The following is a 17,114-nucleotide window of genomic DNA, read 5'->3' as shown; positions in this document are numbered from 1 at the left end:
TTATATTTCAGCCCGGCCACCTAAAAGCGGTAATATTCCCTAAAATCTTATGCCAATTTGTACAGTAAAACCTGATACAGCTATGAAATGAAAGTTACGTTCGTTTCGTTTTAGTCGTATACCTTTAAGCCTTCTGTTTGACTAGATTATCAAAATCTGAGAAACTTGCCGAGGAGTGACTATCATTTATTAACTAATTTCAGGACATTTGGTTTGTTGAGTGAAACAAAATTGGTAATTGTCATATTTTTTTAATAATCATTTTTGAAATTAGTTAGACAACATTTGTACTTATATTAATTAGGTACTATAACAATTGTTAATTATAAATAATGTAAAAAAAGGTTACACATTGATAATAACACAGTTATCAAAAAAATATAGTAATATCAATATTACCTTAACATCGAACATTCATTCATTCAGAATATTAGAAGATAATTTTTGGTTAAATACTTATTATACCTTGGTAAAAAATCACAAATTTTCATAGTGATTTTTACATCAACTTTGAATTTAAAGTTTTGAAAACCTTCAATTAAAATTATGCTAATATAATTATTACAACAATTCTTAAATAAAGAGAGAACCATAGTTCTTTCAGTGGCAGCTAATGGAAATATAGCTATGTAGTATATATAATTTACATAACATATTATTATTATTTTCAGTCTGATCTATTTCTAATTTAAAGTTATTAAATGCAATATAACCATAAGCTATTAAATATGTAACAGCATCAAAACCACATGTAGTATTGGGGGAAAATCTAGGACATTATAAATACTATTTAATCAAGATCTGTGGATGTGTTATGACGATTTGCAGTCTAGTGTTAAAAAAAGTAATTTGGATTTAATATTTTTACATTCCTTGACGTACATTTTAGCTTGATTAAATAACATAATCAAGTGATTAGTACGTTTTTAACGATTCTAATAAGCAATATATTTAAATTTGAATTAGTCAAAATACTTATAGTACAAATGCCAGATATAGGCTAGCAATGATTATTATATTAGCATACGTTTAATTATACAAGTTAACATTGTGATTTTTAGCTGTGATTTTAATATTATGTTAAATTATATATACTACATAGCTATATTTCCATTAGCTGCCACTGAAAGAACTATGGTTCTCTCTTTATTTAAGAATTGTTGTAATAATTATATTAGCATAATTTTAATTGAAGGTTTTCAAAACTTTAAATTCAAAGTTGATGTAAAAATCATTATGAAAATCTGTGATTTTTTACCAAGGTATAATAAGTATTTAACCAAAAATTATCTTCTAATATTCTGAATGAATGAATGTTCGATGTTAAGGTAATATTAATATTACTATATTTTTTTGATAACTGTGTTATTATCAATGTGTAACCTTTTTTTACATTATTTATAATTAACAATTGTTATAGTACCTAATTAATATAAGTACAAATGTTGTCTAACTAATTTCAAAAATGATTATTAAAAAAATATGACAATTACCAATTTTGTTTCACTCAACAAACCAAATGTCCTGAAATTAGTTAATAAATGATAGTCACTCCTCGGCAAGTTTCTCAGATTTTGATAATCTAGTCAAACAGAAGGCTTAAAGGTATACGACTAAAACGAAACGAACGTAACTTTCATTTCATAGCTGTATCAGGTTTTACTGTACAAATTGGCATAAGATTTTAGGGAATATTACCGCTTTTAGGTGGCCGGGCTGAAATATAATTTCAAGTGATTATTCTTTCTAAATATGTATTATAATTTAAAATGAAAGCGTTACATGTATTCTATATCTCGATATCTCATTATGTACTGGTATTAGTTTTTGGTAGGTGTTGCAGTTTTACTGTTTTATATTAACGAAATAATTTCAGCCCGGCCACCTGCAACCGCTAATATTTCGTATGCTATTGCATTTTAGGATTCGATTTTGTGTTACATATGCATAAATTATAGGGTACATTTCATCTGTAGCACAATATTGCCAGTATTTTTTGTAGATTAGTGGGAAACAAGGTGGCCGGGCTGAAAACGTCAGGCTGGCCCGGCCACTAAGAAGTGCACGTAATTTCTTTTAAAAAGAGTTACATTGAAAATGAAGGTGTTACATATATTAGTATACCCGGGTACATTGGATTGATAACAATCTCATTATTAAATTCCATGGGGCCGGGCCAGCCTGACGTACGTACTTTATTTTGTAAACACTCAAAACTATAAATTTTTAATTAAATCGTGCATGCCAAGGCTCTCTACTATTAGGTCGGTGAAAACTCTTCGCATTATAGTATGTATGAACTTGTAATAAAATCTCTTTGGCTTCAACAATCACAAATGAGTACACGGTTCATTAGGTTTCTTTCAGTGAGCTCGTGAGGTACTCAAATATCGAGCTTTTTTGTGTAGAGAAAAGATTTTATTACAAGTTCATGCATACTATAATGCGAAAAGACTTTTTCCTTGACCTAATATGTCACAGAACGATAATATTATTTTTTGTTTGTTCTTACCATTCCTCAGTATTTCACAGCTAGGCAAGCTGGTTCTCCTCACGATGTTTTCCTTCACTGTACTACAATAACACAATCCTACTAATATAAATGCTAAAGATTGTGAGAATGTATGGATGTTTGTTACTCTTTCACGAAAAAACTACTAGACGGATTTTAGCGATATTTGGTACAGCTATAGTTTATAATCTGGATTAACACATAGGATACTTTTTACTCCGGGAAATCTTTTGACGCGAAGTCGCGGGCGGCCTCTAGTCTAATCTAATATCACAATTTTAAACACTACAATCGCCATCTCGCAGACACTAATTGTCATGACTTTATATTGGCAACTACGCTATCATAAAAAGCTCTTCTTAATACTGAAATTAACTACGGGTCTTATACGCGGTGAACATTTAAAAGTTAACTTCATATACTACGATTTCGATCGTGTTACATCGACCGTGGTCGCGGACAGACTGATGTAGGTGCAAAACGTCATCTTGTAGTGCAAGTTTCTACGACTACCCTCATTTAGTATTCACTAAATCTAGATTGTTTGAAATTGACAATACTTCGATATACATATATCCTAGTAGACATGTTGTTAATTAAATAAATTCCATTTTTATCTTTAAATTTTCAAACATCAAAAGTCTACCTAATTCCCTATTAACCCGACTTTGTCCGGGTATAGTATATACAATTTTGTCCCATACAAACCTTGTTATGACAATTACAAACATATCAAAAAATCCAATTAATTTAGTTGTTTAAAAGTAATGCGCGTACAAACATTTCGGTGAATAATTTTTATTTACATAAGATTTATTTATACATAGAACAGAGTCTAATCGATATTTTTATAAGTAAAGGGTAAAAAATAAAATAAAACAAATAATAATTTTATTAACTTTATTTGTACGCCAGCATAGCGACATTTAATGCAACATTATCATATATTTACACATTGCCAATTAGAAAATTATCCTAAGGAACATTTATACAATCAATTTACTTTGGGAAAACATTTGTTATTTTCGAAAACTCACGTTTTTCTGACCCATGAAATAGGACAAAGTATTGCCATATACCGGGCACGTTATCAAACTCCGGACTACTTTATACTCGTGTGATAACAAACGTGTTCACTACGTGACGTCATTATATCTGTGTCTCTCACTCACTACACATTGTCACATTCACATGATTCTTTTGATTATGACGTAGTCAACACGATTGTAACGGCCTGAGCATAAAAGTCCCATGTAATAGTCGCAATTTTAAACCGACTTTCGAAAGGAGGAAGTTTTTAATTCGACCATACTTTTTTGTTAATCTTTAAATAACAATAGTAATCCCAAAGTTTACAAATATGTCTAACAAACGTCAGATTTAATCCCACTGCTGGGCAAAAAACATGGGCTAAGAATATTTTAAACAGATTAATATTTGCATGTAAAATCCGAATGTATGATTTGAAATCGGCTAAAAGAAATATTATGTCGCACTTGGTCAGCGTGGTGGACTCAAGGCCTAACCCCTCCCTTATTACGGGAGGAGACCCTTGCCCAGCAGTGGGACATTAATGGGTTAAATTGACTTTATATCTTGATATTTCCCGTAAATTAATATATTTTGAAAATTATGAAATAAATATCAAAGATAAATTTAGAAGGTATGTTAACGATTAGTGGGTAAAACGACCTTAGCGCGGACATTTTATAGATGGATCGTTCTGTGGTACTTGAACCGAGCATCTCCGTGCTTCAAGTCATAGTTGTCAATTAAGATAACAGTCGTTAAGCCATGTCAAAGGCCTTTCGGGCTTGAACAACTTTGACACTAGGTTGACCACTAACCATACGATGAAAATTATTTCTTCTATTAATAGCCAGTTGCGCTCACCGGTCGGTAAACGGTGTGGGTTAAGCAACCATTGGCGCGGTCATTCCATAGATCGCATAGTGGTATTTGAGCTGGGCGTCTCCGTGCTTCGGAGGGCACGTTAAAAGTCGGTCCCGGTTGTTGTCTACTAAGATAACAGTCGTTAAGCCACGTCAAAGGCCTCTAACTAACCATACGACAAACAAACAAATCTATTTATTTTGCGTGTGTACCTAGGGTCCTCTCATCACGAGAGGAGACCCATGCCCAGCAGTGGGATAGTATCAAGTTATATTTTAGTCACATTTTAATAAAAACAACTGACATTTATTAAACATAATAATTGAATATTTAAACTACAAATTCTGCTAGTTTAACACAATATTAATTTACAATTAAATGTTTAGCTGTGTTGGTGTTAGCTCAAGAACTGATGGAGCGATTTTGATGTAACTTTTTCAACCTATAGATACACATAAATTTTGAAAAATAAATGTGTATTTTACAAACATACATACATAAAATCACGTCTTTTTCCCATAGACACGCGAAAATGTGTAATGCCATCTACCGGTTACAATTTCAAACTCTGCACTTAAAGATTTTTAGTACAAAATAAGTGCTTGGTTTTTCATCAAAGTTACATCAAAATCAGTGAAATAAAGAACTAAAATATATATTTAATTAATTTATAAATGTCTAGAGAGTGATTAACAAATATTCCAAAGTATAATTTTGTAATAAATTATTATTTTTGGTTAATTTTCTAGGCCACAAAAATCATTTTTTTTGGTTTTACACTTCAAAATTTTGCAAAAAAATCTCTCTAAAATTAACATAAAAATATACCAACACGGCTAAACACGTTTCGATAAAACTTTTCCGCATTAAAATTATATATAAACATAATTACTTGCTAATATTTACAAAACATGTTTTTTCATTAATTATTATTATAATAGAAACAAAATATTAATTGTTCCCATATTTTTTTGATACTAAAATTAAAAAAAAACTTCCCTGGGAGATCAAAATTATTTGTGATTTCGAGTTCTTATAGTACAGTGGTTAGAACGTACACTATTAGGTAGAGTCGTGGGTTCGACTCCAATACTTGAACTACACACATAATTTATTTCTATGTATGTTTGCAAAAACATACAAAAGTTTTACACTGTCTGACTAATAATCGTGTTGTAAGCTGTGACTAGTTATACAGTGTACACTTACAATCAATGTTGTAACTGTATATGAGTGAAGACAAAACTCTGTATAACTAATCACAGCTTACAACACGTTTATTAGTAAGACGCATTAAAAGGTTTATTTCACTAATAAAAATTAATTTAAAATAAAAAATTCAAAAGTTCAGAACTCGAAATCACATTAAAATTAAATTATTTAATCTATCACAAAAGTAAATTTAATGATAATTGATAAAATACATTATAATACCATAGTACAAGCTCTGCTTAGTTTGGAATCAAATGACCGTGTGTGAGTTGTCCAATGATATTTATTTATTAGCAAACTGGCCCGACTTTGTCCGGATACAATTTCATCACGATTCTATTCCCATGGGAATTTTGATCCTACGATCCCATACAAACTATATCCCGACAGTTACAAACATATTAAAAAAAGAATAATCCAATTTAGTTTAGTTGTTCAAAAATTATGTGCATACATTTTTAATTCATTTTTATTTATAACTAGCTTTTACTCGCGAATTCATCCGCCACCTGAATTTTCCCACGGAAATGCGTCATTTTCCCGGGGTAAAGTAGCTTATGTCGTTTCTCGGGTATCAAAATATCTCCATACCAAATTTCATGCAAATTGGTTCAATGGTTTAGACGTGTTTGAGTAGCAGACAGACAGAAAGACAGAGTTACTTTCGCATTTATAATACTAGTATGGATTTTATCAATTATCACTAACAACTAAGACTAGATATCTAATTTTTCGTTGTAGGTGTGTTCGAGACTCCTAGATTTAGGAGGCCGGGGTACCCTCTGAATTGGTTAGCCATCAGTTCCCTATACATGGCCAGTTGGCGCTGGTCCATCTGGTTAGCTAAACTGCTATATAAAGCCACTGTGTAAGGGTCTATAAAAGAATTCACGGGAGGAGACCCTTTCTGCAGGTCCATTATTTGCGGTAAAGGTACATTTTGCGCCTTAAATTGTGGTTTCTGACTCGAAGTGGGCGAATTCTCCCTTATTTGGTAATTAGGTATATTAATAGCCGGTTTCTTTTGCACATTAGTATGTGTGGGTGGGGGAAATTTAGCGAAATCCTTAGGCGGCGTTGAGGTCTTACTGGACATAAATTTGCCGTTCGAAGACCTTTTCTGGGGAGGTCTAGGACCCGTTTTCGTAGGACTATGGGCCTTATTAACTAATGTTATTTCTAAATTGGATCCGACGACCGCTTTTCCGTCGATTAGGGTGTAATTTTTGGTTAGATTTTGTGCTGTAGATTTTGGGGAAGATACCCTTAGGATTTCGACTGCCGGCTGTAAGGGGGGGCTTGTGGACTTACAAGTGAGGTCTAAAATGTCCTGGGGGGTGGTGGCAGGGGGGGTTCTTAAAGGTTTAACCGGAGCCCCGTGTAATATATGAGGGGGGGGCATGAAAGGGTCTTTCGGATTCCCGTAAACAGTTTTTTCAGGCCCAGCATTCCCGAAAGCAGAGGATGCCTGAATAACTTTAGGCGGGGAGTAACCATTCGCATAATTAGGTGGAATAATATTATACATTTGGAATAATTGCGCTTGAGTCATGATTTGGTGTTGCATGGCCGGGTTTATAATCATGGGTGGGTTTATGATGGGTTGCATAGGGTTCCAGGGCGGGAGGGCCGTGACTTCGAGTCCCCGTTCTTTCAAAATGTCCAGCTTTTTCTTTTTGACCGCCTGAGGACTCTCCGGGTATTCGTCTAGGTCGATGATTTCGGGCGTTTTTGGTTTGTAAGGTACCTGGAAGATAAAAAAATAAATGTTTAATTACGTAGGTGGTGAGAGCAGTAATAGCCGAGTGGTATAAGTTAGTACGCCCCAAGTGGTTGCAGGTTCGAAGCAACACATCAATGACTTTTCCAAGTTATGTGTGCATTAGAAATATTTTTTACTTGTTATAATGGTGAAGGAAAACATTGTGATGGTCTCAAGGAACTTCTTCATACCGGAGAAGACCTTTGCCCAGCATTGGGATAGTCATAGATTATAACCTTATATATAAAAAAAATCCATGTCACAATGTTAGTTAGGTACCGTAGTCCTCCGAAACGGCTTGAAACTCATGAAATTCTGTGAGCATATTGAGTGGGTCTGAGAATCGGCCAACATCTATTTTCCCTAAGTGACATTATATATTTTTTATTTACAGGGCAAAAAAGCGTTTGCCGGGTCAGCTAGTATCTAATAATATAATTAATATAACATACCTCCACAATATCATCATCGCTATGTGCCTGCGTGGGGGGCGGCGGGTGATGTATGCCGAAGTTGGTGATGGGGGGCGCGCCCAGGGAGGGGGGCGCGGGGGGCGGACACGACGTGATGGACAGTGGCGGGGACGATGATGCTGAGTCCGGTCGCAGCGGGTTCGGTGCTGTGGAGGGAAAAAATATATGATAATTTTTTTTAAGATATATACTTTTTTATTTTAGTAGTAGGTTAGTCACATATTAAGTGTTTTTGTGACAATATTCGAAAAAGAAATATAGATATACGTAGAAAATATTCTACTAAATATTGTTAAAATTTATCTCTGGCGTATGTATCATAGTTTTTGAAATTCCGGCCAGTACGAGCGAAAATCGCTTTCTTAAAAACACACAAAATGGCCGAAATTTCAAAAGCTATGATACTATAGATCTATCGTATGGTTAGTGGTCAATCTAGTGTCAAAGTTGTTCAAGCCGCCTGAGAGGCGCTATGATATTAAAATTTATGTCAGAGATACATTTTAATTTTTGGATCAGTCGGGTGGTCACCCATCCGCTGATAAAGGATTATCCATTACTAGCTGACCCGCGCAACTTCGCTTGCGTCACATAAGAGAATCATAATTTTCCCCGTTTTTGTAACTGTTTTCACTGGTACTCTGCTCCTGTTGGTCGTAGCGTGATGATATATAGCCTATAGCCTTCCTCGATAAATAGGCTATCCAACAATAAAATATTTTTTCCAATCGGACCAGTAGTTCCTGAGATTAGCGCGTTCAAACAAACAAACTCTTCAGCTCTATAATATTAGTATAGATTTACGCCACAGTCTATATATAGATAGTATACATATACATACGTGTGTTGGGCGCGGCGAGCGGGGCCCGGGCAGGTTTCACGCGGACTGCGCGGAGAGAACTGCGACCAGCCGGCCGGGACTTCTGTGGGAGACACGAGTATATTATTTACTTTTATGTGATTACATTATGTACTAAATATAACTAATAATGTAGTTTTAGGATGTTTATTGTAGATCTGCTTTAATAGGAAGAAGAATAGGTAGTAATTATACTTAAAATAACTTTATCTATATTTTTAGGTTAAAAAATTTTTCATAAATTAATTTATTTTGTTTAGATCCAAAATTAGACACAAACTTGTCAAATCTTGATTTAAAATATTTTTTATAAAAAAAAAGTTGAAAAGGGATCACACAACAAAGCTTTTGCTATAATTTTATTTCACCGTAAATTTGTACCTACGTTGTTTTTTTATAAAAAGGTGTATAGTTTTTAGTGTAAACTTTTACAAAAAAAATTTAACATCTATCCAGTCTCTCAATTAAATATAATAATAATTATAATAATTAAATTATAATAATAGTAAATAATTACCAAATCAACGGGAGGTAACGCCGCGTGTCCATTTAAAGGTGCAGGAGCGGCTCTGCTAGGATCTCCTGGAAATATAATAAATAAAATTATAAATTATTAATTAATTAATGTAAAAATATCAAAATAAACTGTTAATTTAACACCTATTTTAACTACTATGACGAACTTTTTTATTTTAGCGTGATGATATATAGCCTATAGCCTTCCTCGATAAATGGGCTATCTAACACTGAAAGAATTCAAATCGGACCAGTAGTTCCTGAGATTAGTGCGTTCAAACATACAAACAAACTCTTCAGCTTTATAATATTAGTAAAATTACTCACCCATCCCAATTTTATTGACATCATTCAAAAAAGCGTTCTGCGTCAAATCCTTAACCTCCTCCTTGCTCTCTCTACCGTCTTCGTAAAGTTTCACCATATTCGGTTCAATCAGCTTTTCAACAGGTTTCACAGATATCTTAGCTAACTTGTCCTCTTTTGGCAAAGAATCGAGAAACTCTCTATTCAATTCTTCGGCATTTTTCAGGATAATTTCAACTTTTTCAGGGTCTTTTTCCAGTTTTGGTGAAGGGGTTCTCAGGATTTTTTCAGGAGTGGTTTCTCTTAAGGGAGAGTCTGTCACGTCGATGGTTGCTATTGTCTGTGGTTCAGGTTCTATTTTACCATTTAATTTGAAAAATGGGGTGCCGTTGCGACGTTCGTGGTTTTCGTAGGGTAGGAGAAATCTGTGAAAATAAAGTTTTTTTTTGAGTTTGATTATATTATTCTCGTGTTAATCAAATATTTTTGTGACTAGAAATACAACGGGCTTTTCTTGGATCGAAAATCGATGTTTTTACCATTTGACTGATGTATTCCCTCAAAAAATTAACCCATTAGTGACCTACTGCTGGGCAAAGGTCTCCTCCCAAACGAGGGGGAGGTTAGGCCTTGAGTCCACCACGCTGGCCGAGTGCGGGGACTTTGCATGCCCTCAATAAATGTAATAAATGTAATGTAATAAGTGCTCACGACGCTTTCATCGTAATATAGCGTCGTGGTGGTCAAAGAGTTAAACAAATTTTTAGGCATGCAAGGTTTCCTCACGATGTTTTCCTTCACCGTTAGAACAAGTGATAATTATTAGTGAAGTAGATATCTAGACACTACAATCTAGGTAATAATTTGACTGCCTCCGTGGCGCAGTGGTTTAGTTCGTCATGTTGCATTGCGTCGGGAAGTCGTGGGTTCGATTCCAACACGGGACAATTATTTGTGCGAACCACAAATAGTTGTTCCGGGTCTGGTTGTACTTTGTGTCCGTTGTTTGTATGTTTGTAAGTCCCTGCGACACAAGAGCAATTCTTAGTGCGGGAGTTGTCTTTTTTAAACAAAAATATAGTAATGACCTCTCGTAATGTCTCCGTGTCCTGGCGGGCTGGTCGTGCGTGAGTGCTCGCCACAGCTTGTACTACTTAGTTATTAGTATATATATATGTAGGTGCAGTACCTCTCGTAATGTCTCCGTGTCCTGGCGGGCTGGTCGTGCGTGAGTGCTCGCCACAGCTTGTACTACTTAGTTATTAGTATATATATATGTAGGTGCAGTACCTCTCGTAATGTCTCCGTGTCCTGGCGGGCTGGTCGTGCGTGAGTGCTCGCCACAGCTTGTACTACTTAGTTATTAGTATATATATATGTAGGTGCAGTACCTCTCGTAATGTCTCCGTGTCCTGGCGGGCTGGTCGTGCGTGAGTGCTCGCCACAGCTTGTACTACTTAGTTATTAGTATATATATATGTAGGTGCAGTACCTCTCGTAATGTCTCCGTGTCCTGGCGGGCTGGTCGTGCGTGAGTGCTCGCCACAGCTTGTACTACTTAGTTATTAGTATATATATATGTAGGTGCAGTACCTCTCGTAATGTCTCCGTGTCCTGGCGGGCTGGTCGTGCGTGAGTGCTCGCCACAGCTTGTACTACTTAGTTATTAGTATATATATATGTAGGTGCAGTACCTCTCGTAATGTCTCCGTGTCCTGGCGGGCTGGTCGTGCGTGAGTGCTCGCCACAGCTTGTACTACTTAGTTATTAGTATATATATATGTAGGTGCAGTACCTCTCGTAATGTCTCCGTGTCCTGGCGGGCTGGTCGTGCGTGGTGCGTGAGTGCTCGCCACAGCTTGTACTACTTAGTTATTAGTATATATATATGTAGGTGCAGTACCTCTCGTAATGTCTCCGTGTCCTGGCGGGCTGGTCGTGCGTGAGTGCTCGCCACAGCTTGTACTACTTAGTTATTAGTATATATATATGTAGGTGCAGTACCTCTCGTAATGTCTCCGTGTCCTGGCGGGCTGGTCGTGCGTGAGTGCTCGCCACAGCTTGTACTACTTAGTTATTAGTATATATATATGTAGGTGCAGTACCTCTCGTAATGTCTCCGTGTCCTGGCGGGCTGGTCGTGCGTGAGTGCTCGCCACAGCTTGTACTACTTAGTTATTAGTATATATATATGTAGGTGCAGTACCTCTCGTAATGTCTCCGTGTCCTGGCGGGCTGGTCGTGCGTGAGTGCTCGCCACAGCTTGTACTACTTAGTTATTAGTATATATATATGTAGGTGCAGTACCTCTCGTAATGTCTCCGTGTCCTGGCGGGCTGGTCGTGCGTGAGTGCTCGCCACAGCTTGTACTACTTAGTTATTAGTATATATATATGTAGGTGCAGTACCTCTCGTAATGTCTCCGTGTCCTGGCGGGCTGGTCGTGCGTGAGTGCTCGCCACAGCTTGTACTACTTAGTTATTAGTATATATATATGTAGGTGCAGTACCTCTCGTAATGTCTCCGTGTCCTGGCGGGCTGGTCGTGCGTGAGTGCTCGCCACAGCTTGTACTACTTAGTTATTAGTATATATATATGTAGGTGCAGTACCTCTCGTAATGTCTCCGTGTCCTGGCGGGCTGGTCGTGCGTGAGTGCTCGCCACAGCTTGTACTACTTAGTTATTAGTATATATATATGTAGGTGCAGTACCTCTCGTAATGTCTCCGTGTCCTGGCGGGCTGGTCGTGCGTGAGTGCTCGCCACAGCTTGTACTACTTAGTTATTAGTATATATATATGTAGGTGCAGTACCTCTCGTAATGTCTCCGTGTCCTGGCGGGCTGGTCGTGCGTGAGTGCTCGCCACAGCTTGTACTACTTAGTTATTAGTATATATATATGTAGGTGCAGTACCTCTCGTAATGTCTCCGTGTCCTGGCGGGCTGGTCGTGCGTGAGTGCTCGCCACAGCTTGTACTACTTAGTTATTAGTATATATATATGTAGGTGCAGTACCTCTCGTAATGTCTCCGTGTCCTGGCGGGCTGGTCGTGCGTGAGTGCTCGCCACAGCTTGTGTCGACACACGGCCTCGTAGCCGCCGCGCGACACCACCCACACGTACAGCGAGCGCAGAGATACTGGAAGTGGAGGACATGGTGAGCGTACAGTTTGTGGCTAACTGTTTGCGATGGCAGATAGTTTGTGGCAGACTGGGAGCTTGAACTAATATTTGATTGTGATGTTTGTCAGTGCAGATAGTTTGTGGCTAACTGTTTGCTTTGGCAGACAATTAGTGGCAATTTTTATGTTGAACTGATAGTGTGGTACAGAGGGTATGCCACACTGGTAATTGTAAATTATTTGCTAAGCACATAGTTTGTAATAAGCCGTCGGTAGTGCAAATAGTTAGTAGCAAATTTTTAGACGAGCTCTGTTTGTTAAACAAACATTTTGTAGCTCTACGCCGGGTAATTAGTCTGGGGAAAAGTTTTTGCCAGGCAATTAGATTGTGACATTTAGTAAGTTTTATTTGCAAAACCTTGACTTAGTTGCAGAGTATGAATAAAATTTTAATCTCATTGTTTTAAACATGTTTGATTTAACTGTCAGCAAACAGTTTACAGCAAACTATACAAGCTCAGTAAAAACATAAGAGACGGTCTTTTCGTCTACTATAAAACTCACGGTCTTTCAAAGTATATCCACTTTAAAACAACTCATTCTCTGATTTATCACTAAGCAAAAAGTTTGCGGCAAACTATACATCTCAGTTTGCTGAAAATACTTTGAAAGGCAGTGCATTTTATAGTTTATAAAGATTTTTTATAAAAAGCTTTTATTTATCTATTTCTTATTTTTGCACAACTTTAAATCGATTTACAAAGTATTCAAAAACAAACTTAGACGTGGACGAAAAGAGCCTTTCTTTTCGTCTACTATAAAATGCACTGCCTTTCAAAATTATTGCAGCAAATTATACTAACTCAAAAACAAATATAAGAGTCTATTCGTCTACTATAAAACTCACGATCTTTCAAAGTATATCCACTCTTCAGCGGCTCATTCTTGTTCTTATAGAACTGCTTCAGGTGCTGGAGGAAGGCGCGGTCCTCGGCCGAGTCCTCCCCCCTCCTGCAGTCCTCCTCGTCGTCGCTGTGCCGGTCGGGCCCGCCGTTACGGAGCGAGAGGCGCCGGGGCGTCTGCCAATATATATTACTATAAGTTACATATTAAAATTTATTCTATGGTACATATTTGTAATTAAACTTCATTTTTTGGGGATTCGTAGCCAAAGGATAGTGATTGATGATGAATGATGATGATCGATGATGAGTGATGACGAATGATGATGAGTGGAGATGATCGATGATGATCGATGATGAATTATGATGAGTGAAGATGATAATCAATGATGAATGATGATGATAGATGTTGAGTAATGATCGTCGATGTTAAGTGTTGATGACAGATGATAAATGATGATGAGTGAGGGTAATGAATGACCGACGATTAATGAATGACCGACGGTGAATGATTGACCGATGAATGAATGAACGATGGATGAATGACCGATGGTGAATAAACGAGTGATGGTGAATGAACGACCGATGGTGAATGAATGACCGATGGTGAATGAATGACCGATGAATGAATGACCGATGGTGAATGAATGACCGATGAACAAATGACCTATGATGAATGAATGAATGATGGTGAATGAACGAGTGATGGTGAATGAATGACCGATAGTGAATGAATGACCGATGGTGAATGAATGACCGATGAACGAATGACCTATGATGAATGAATGAATGATGGTGAATGAATGACCGATGAACAAATGACCTATGATGAATGAATGACCGATGGTGAATGAATGACCGATGAACAAATGACCTATGATGAATGAATGAATGATGATGAATGAATGACCGATGGTGAATGAATGACCGATGAACAAATGACCTATGATGAATGAATGAATGATGGTGAATGAATGACCGATGAACGAATGACCTATGATGAATGATTGAATGACCGATGAACGAATGACCTATGATGAATGAATGAATGACCGATGAACGAATGACCTATAATGAATGAATGAATGACCGATGAGCAAATGACATATGATAAATGAATGAACGACCGATAGTGAATGAATGACCGATGGTGAAAGAATGACCGATGAACGAATGACTTATGATGACTGAATGAATGACCGATGAACGAATGACCTATGATGAATGATTGAATGACCGATGAACGAATGACCTATGATGAATGAATGAATGACCGATGAACGAATGACCTATAATGAATGAATGAATGACCGATGAGCAAATGACATATGATAAATGAATGAACGACCGATAGTGAATGAATGACCGATGGTGAAAGAATGACCGATGAACGAATGACTTATGATGACTGAATGAATGACCGATGAACGAATGACCTATGATGAATGAATGAATGACCGATGATGACTGAATGAATGACCGATGATGACTGAAGGAATGACCGATGATGACTGAATGACCGATTACCGATGATGCTCTACAGAGTGTATATCTACTTACAGGCGGCGACAGTGCGGGCGGCGACTCAGTGGCTGATCGGTCGCTCCGGTCCGGGGAGGGGGAGTGGGGGGCGCGTCTCCTGCGGCCGCGGGGCCTCCCCTTCAGCCGGGGTGCGAGGTGGTTGCACACGAACTCGTGACCTTCGAGCTCAGGGTACTCGAATGTATCCTGGAATGAGGAGATGGTATCAGCTGGTCAAATATATTGTTTTTTTGTCGGTGAAATGGTTTCTTCGGGGTAAAAAGTATCCTATGTGTTAATTCGGGTTATAAACTATCTGTATAAATAATTTTATAATAATACATCGAGTAGTGTTTTCGTGAAAGAATAAGAAACATACATACATACTCACAAACTTTCGCATTTGTAATATTATAGTAAGAATGAGCAGCTCGAGGCTAAGTACAGCCGGTGTTGATCGATATATAAAGTTAAGCTACGTTTGCCGAGTTTGTTATGTGGATGGGTGAGCATATTATACATATCGAGTTCCTCCGTCTTTTGGAAGGCACGTTAAATTGTAGGTGCCGGCCGTCATTTTTAAAGATCTTTGACAGTCGTTAACAGTAGCCAGAAGCTTGAAAGTCTGACAACCAGTCTTACTTAGTATCGTGTTATAACCCAGGTGACTGTGATGTGGCGATCAGATAGACAGTCGCTGCATGTAAAATACTGGTATATACAGTTGCAACCAGTTAGACTGGAAGTTCACTGTAACATAGTTGATAGGCTAGACTGATAGTAAGAACCAAATTTCAGCAGCTAAAAAAGTTGATGATATAACTCACCTTACAATACAATATCCTGGTATTATTAGTAGGAGCCGCATACCCTCCGAGGGCCGCGACCAGGGAGTCCCTCAGCCAGTCAGCCTGGATGCCCTCCAGCCGCGCCAGGAGTGCTCTATAGCGGCAGTACCGAGGGTACGAGAAGACTACGACGCCGGGCGCGTCGGCGTCTACCGCTGAAAGATGAGATTGTACCGTTAGTGGTCTTTGATAATATGGCCTTAAACTATTAATTTTCATTTTTTTTCTAAATTTCTAAAATAGACAACTCCCGCACTAAGAATTGTTCTTGTGTCGCGGGCGCAAACATACAAACAACGGACACCAAGTACAACCAGATCCGAAACAATTATTTGTGGATCACACAAATGTTCGTTCCGTGTGGGAATCGAACCCACGACGTCTCGATGCACTGGTGATCACCTAAACCACTGCGCTACGGAGGCAGTCTGCAGCATAAATTTAGGTATAAACATCACTTTGTGGATAAAATACAGTTTCTTCTTAAAAAGACAGCCAGACTCTTACCTATAGCATTCTTCTCAGTATCAACATCGCTAAAGTCCAGCTTGGTGTGGTGGAGAGGCGAGGTGTGGCGAGGGTCCGCGGGGGGGGCGCAGGCTCCCCTCCACACGGCCCTCAGCCCCCAGCGCCACTCGGCGCCCGTGCAGATCCAGGATAGAAGGTCGTCAGCGCGGAGGACTACTTTGTCGTTGATTGCTAACACTTCGTCCTGGGGAAGAGAAAAAATACCATTTTAGATTTTTTTAAGTAAATAAAATTTTGAGACAAATTAAACCACAATTTTATCCACTTAGGAAACGATTTTAGCATGTTAGATCTCACGTTTATAACTATGTCCATGTTAAATATCATGAAAATTGATTCAGCAGTCAAGCAGCTGAAAGTGTAGCTAACAAATCGTATTTTACAATCTTAAATCTAAGAAAAATATGTTTTCTAATAATAGGTACCCTCATTTTTCGAAGTAACATTACTTTTTCCTCAAAAATGAATTAAAAAAACATATTTTTTAGAATATTTTCCAAAAACCTTAGATAAGAAAACAAGCTTTTTTCACATTATTAGCTCCTATAGTATTACAAATAATCCTAGATTACCTTAAACAGCTAAACATATTTTCAAAAACCTACATTTTCAAAAAACATATTTTATAACAACACAATATTCTGCTAACGCTACAGTACTG

General features: G+C 37.5%; 1 protein-coding gene across 1 annotated transcript in view; it reads right to left on the bottom strand.

Moving 5' to 3' along the window:
• Positions 1-3,398: 3,398 nt before the first annotated feature.
• Positions 3,399-17,114, bottom strand: part of LOC142985250 (uncharacterized) — an 83,224-nt gene continuing 69,508 nt past the window's right edge. Inside the window, exons 5-14 of the mRNA XM_076133297.1 lie at positions 16,433-16,637; positions 15,905-16,080; positions 15,117-15,284; positions 13,562-13,733; positions 12,548-12,671; positions 9,555-9,958; positions 9,229-9,293; positions 8,694-8,775; positions 7,832-7,998; positions 3,399-7,364 (exon numbers count right to left, since the gene is read on the bottom strand). Of these exons, the coding sequence (XP_075989412.1) occupies positions 6,342-7,364; positions 7,832-7,998; positions 8,694-8,775; positions 9,229-9,293; positions 9,555-9,958; positions 12,548-12,671; positions 13,562-13,733; positions 15,117-15,284; positions 15,905-16,080; positions 16,433-16,637 (2,586 nt within the window). The 3' untranslated portion in view covers positions 3,399-6,341. The remainder of the gene's footprint in view (positions 7,365-7,831; positions 7,999-8,693; positions 8,776-9,228; positions 9,294-9,554; positions 9,959-12,547; positions 12,672-13,561; positions 13,734-15,116; positions 15,285-15,904; positions 16,081-16,432; positions 16,638-17,114) is intronic.

The sequence above is a fragment of the Anticarsia gemmatalis genome, chromosome 29 (genome assembly GCF_050436995.1).
Source record: "Anticarsia gemmatalis isolate Benzon Research Colony breed Stoneville strain chromosome 29, ilAntGemm2 primary, whole genome shotgun sequence".
Lineage (NCBI taxonomy): Eukaryota > Metazoa > Arthropoda > Insecta > Lepidoptera > Erebidae > Anticarsia > Anticarsia gemmatalis.
Note: the sequence above shows the minus strand (reverse complement) of the source record. Positions and strands in the feature narration are given on the sequence as shown.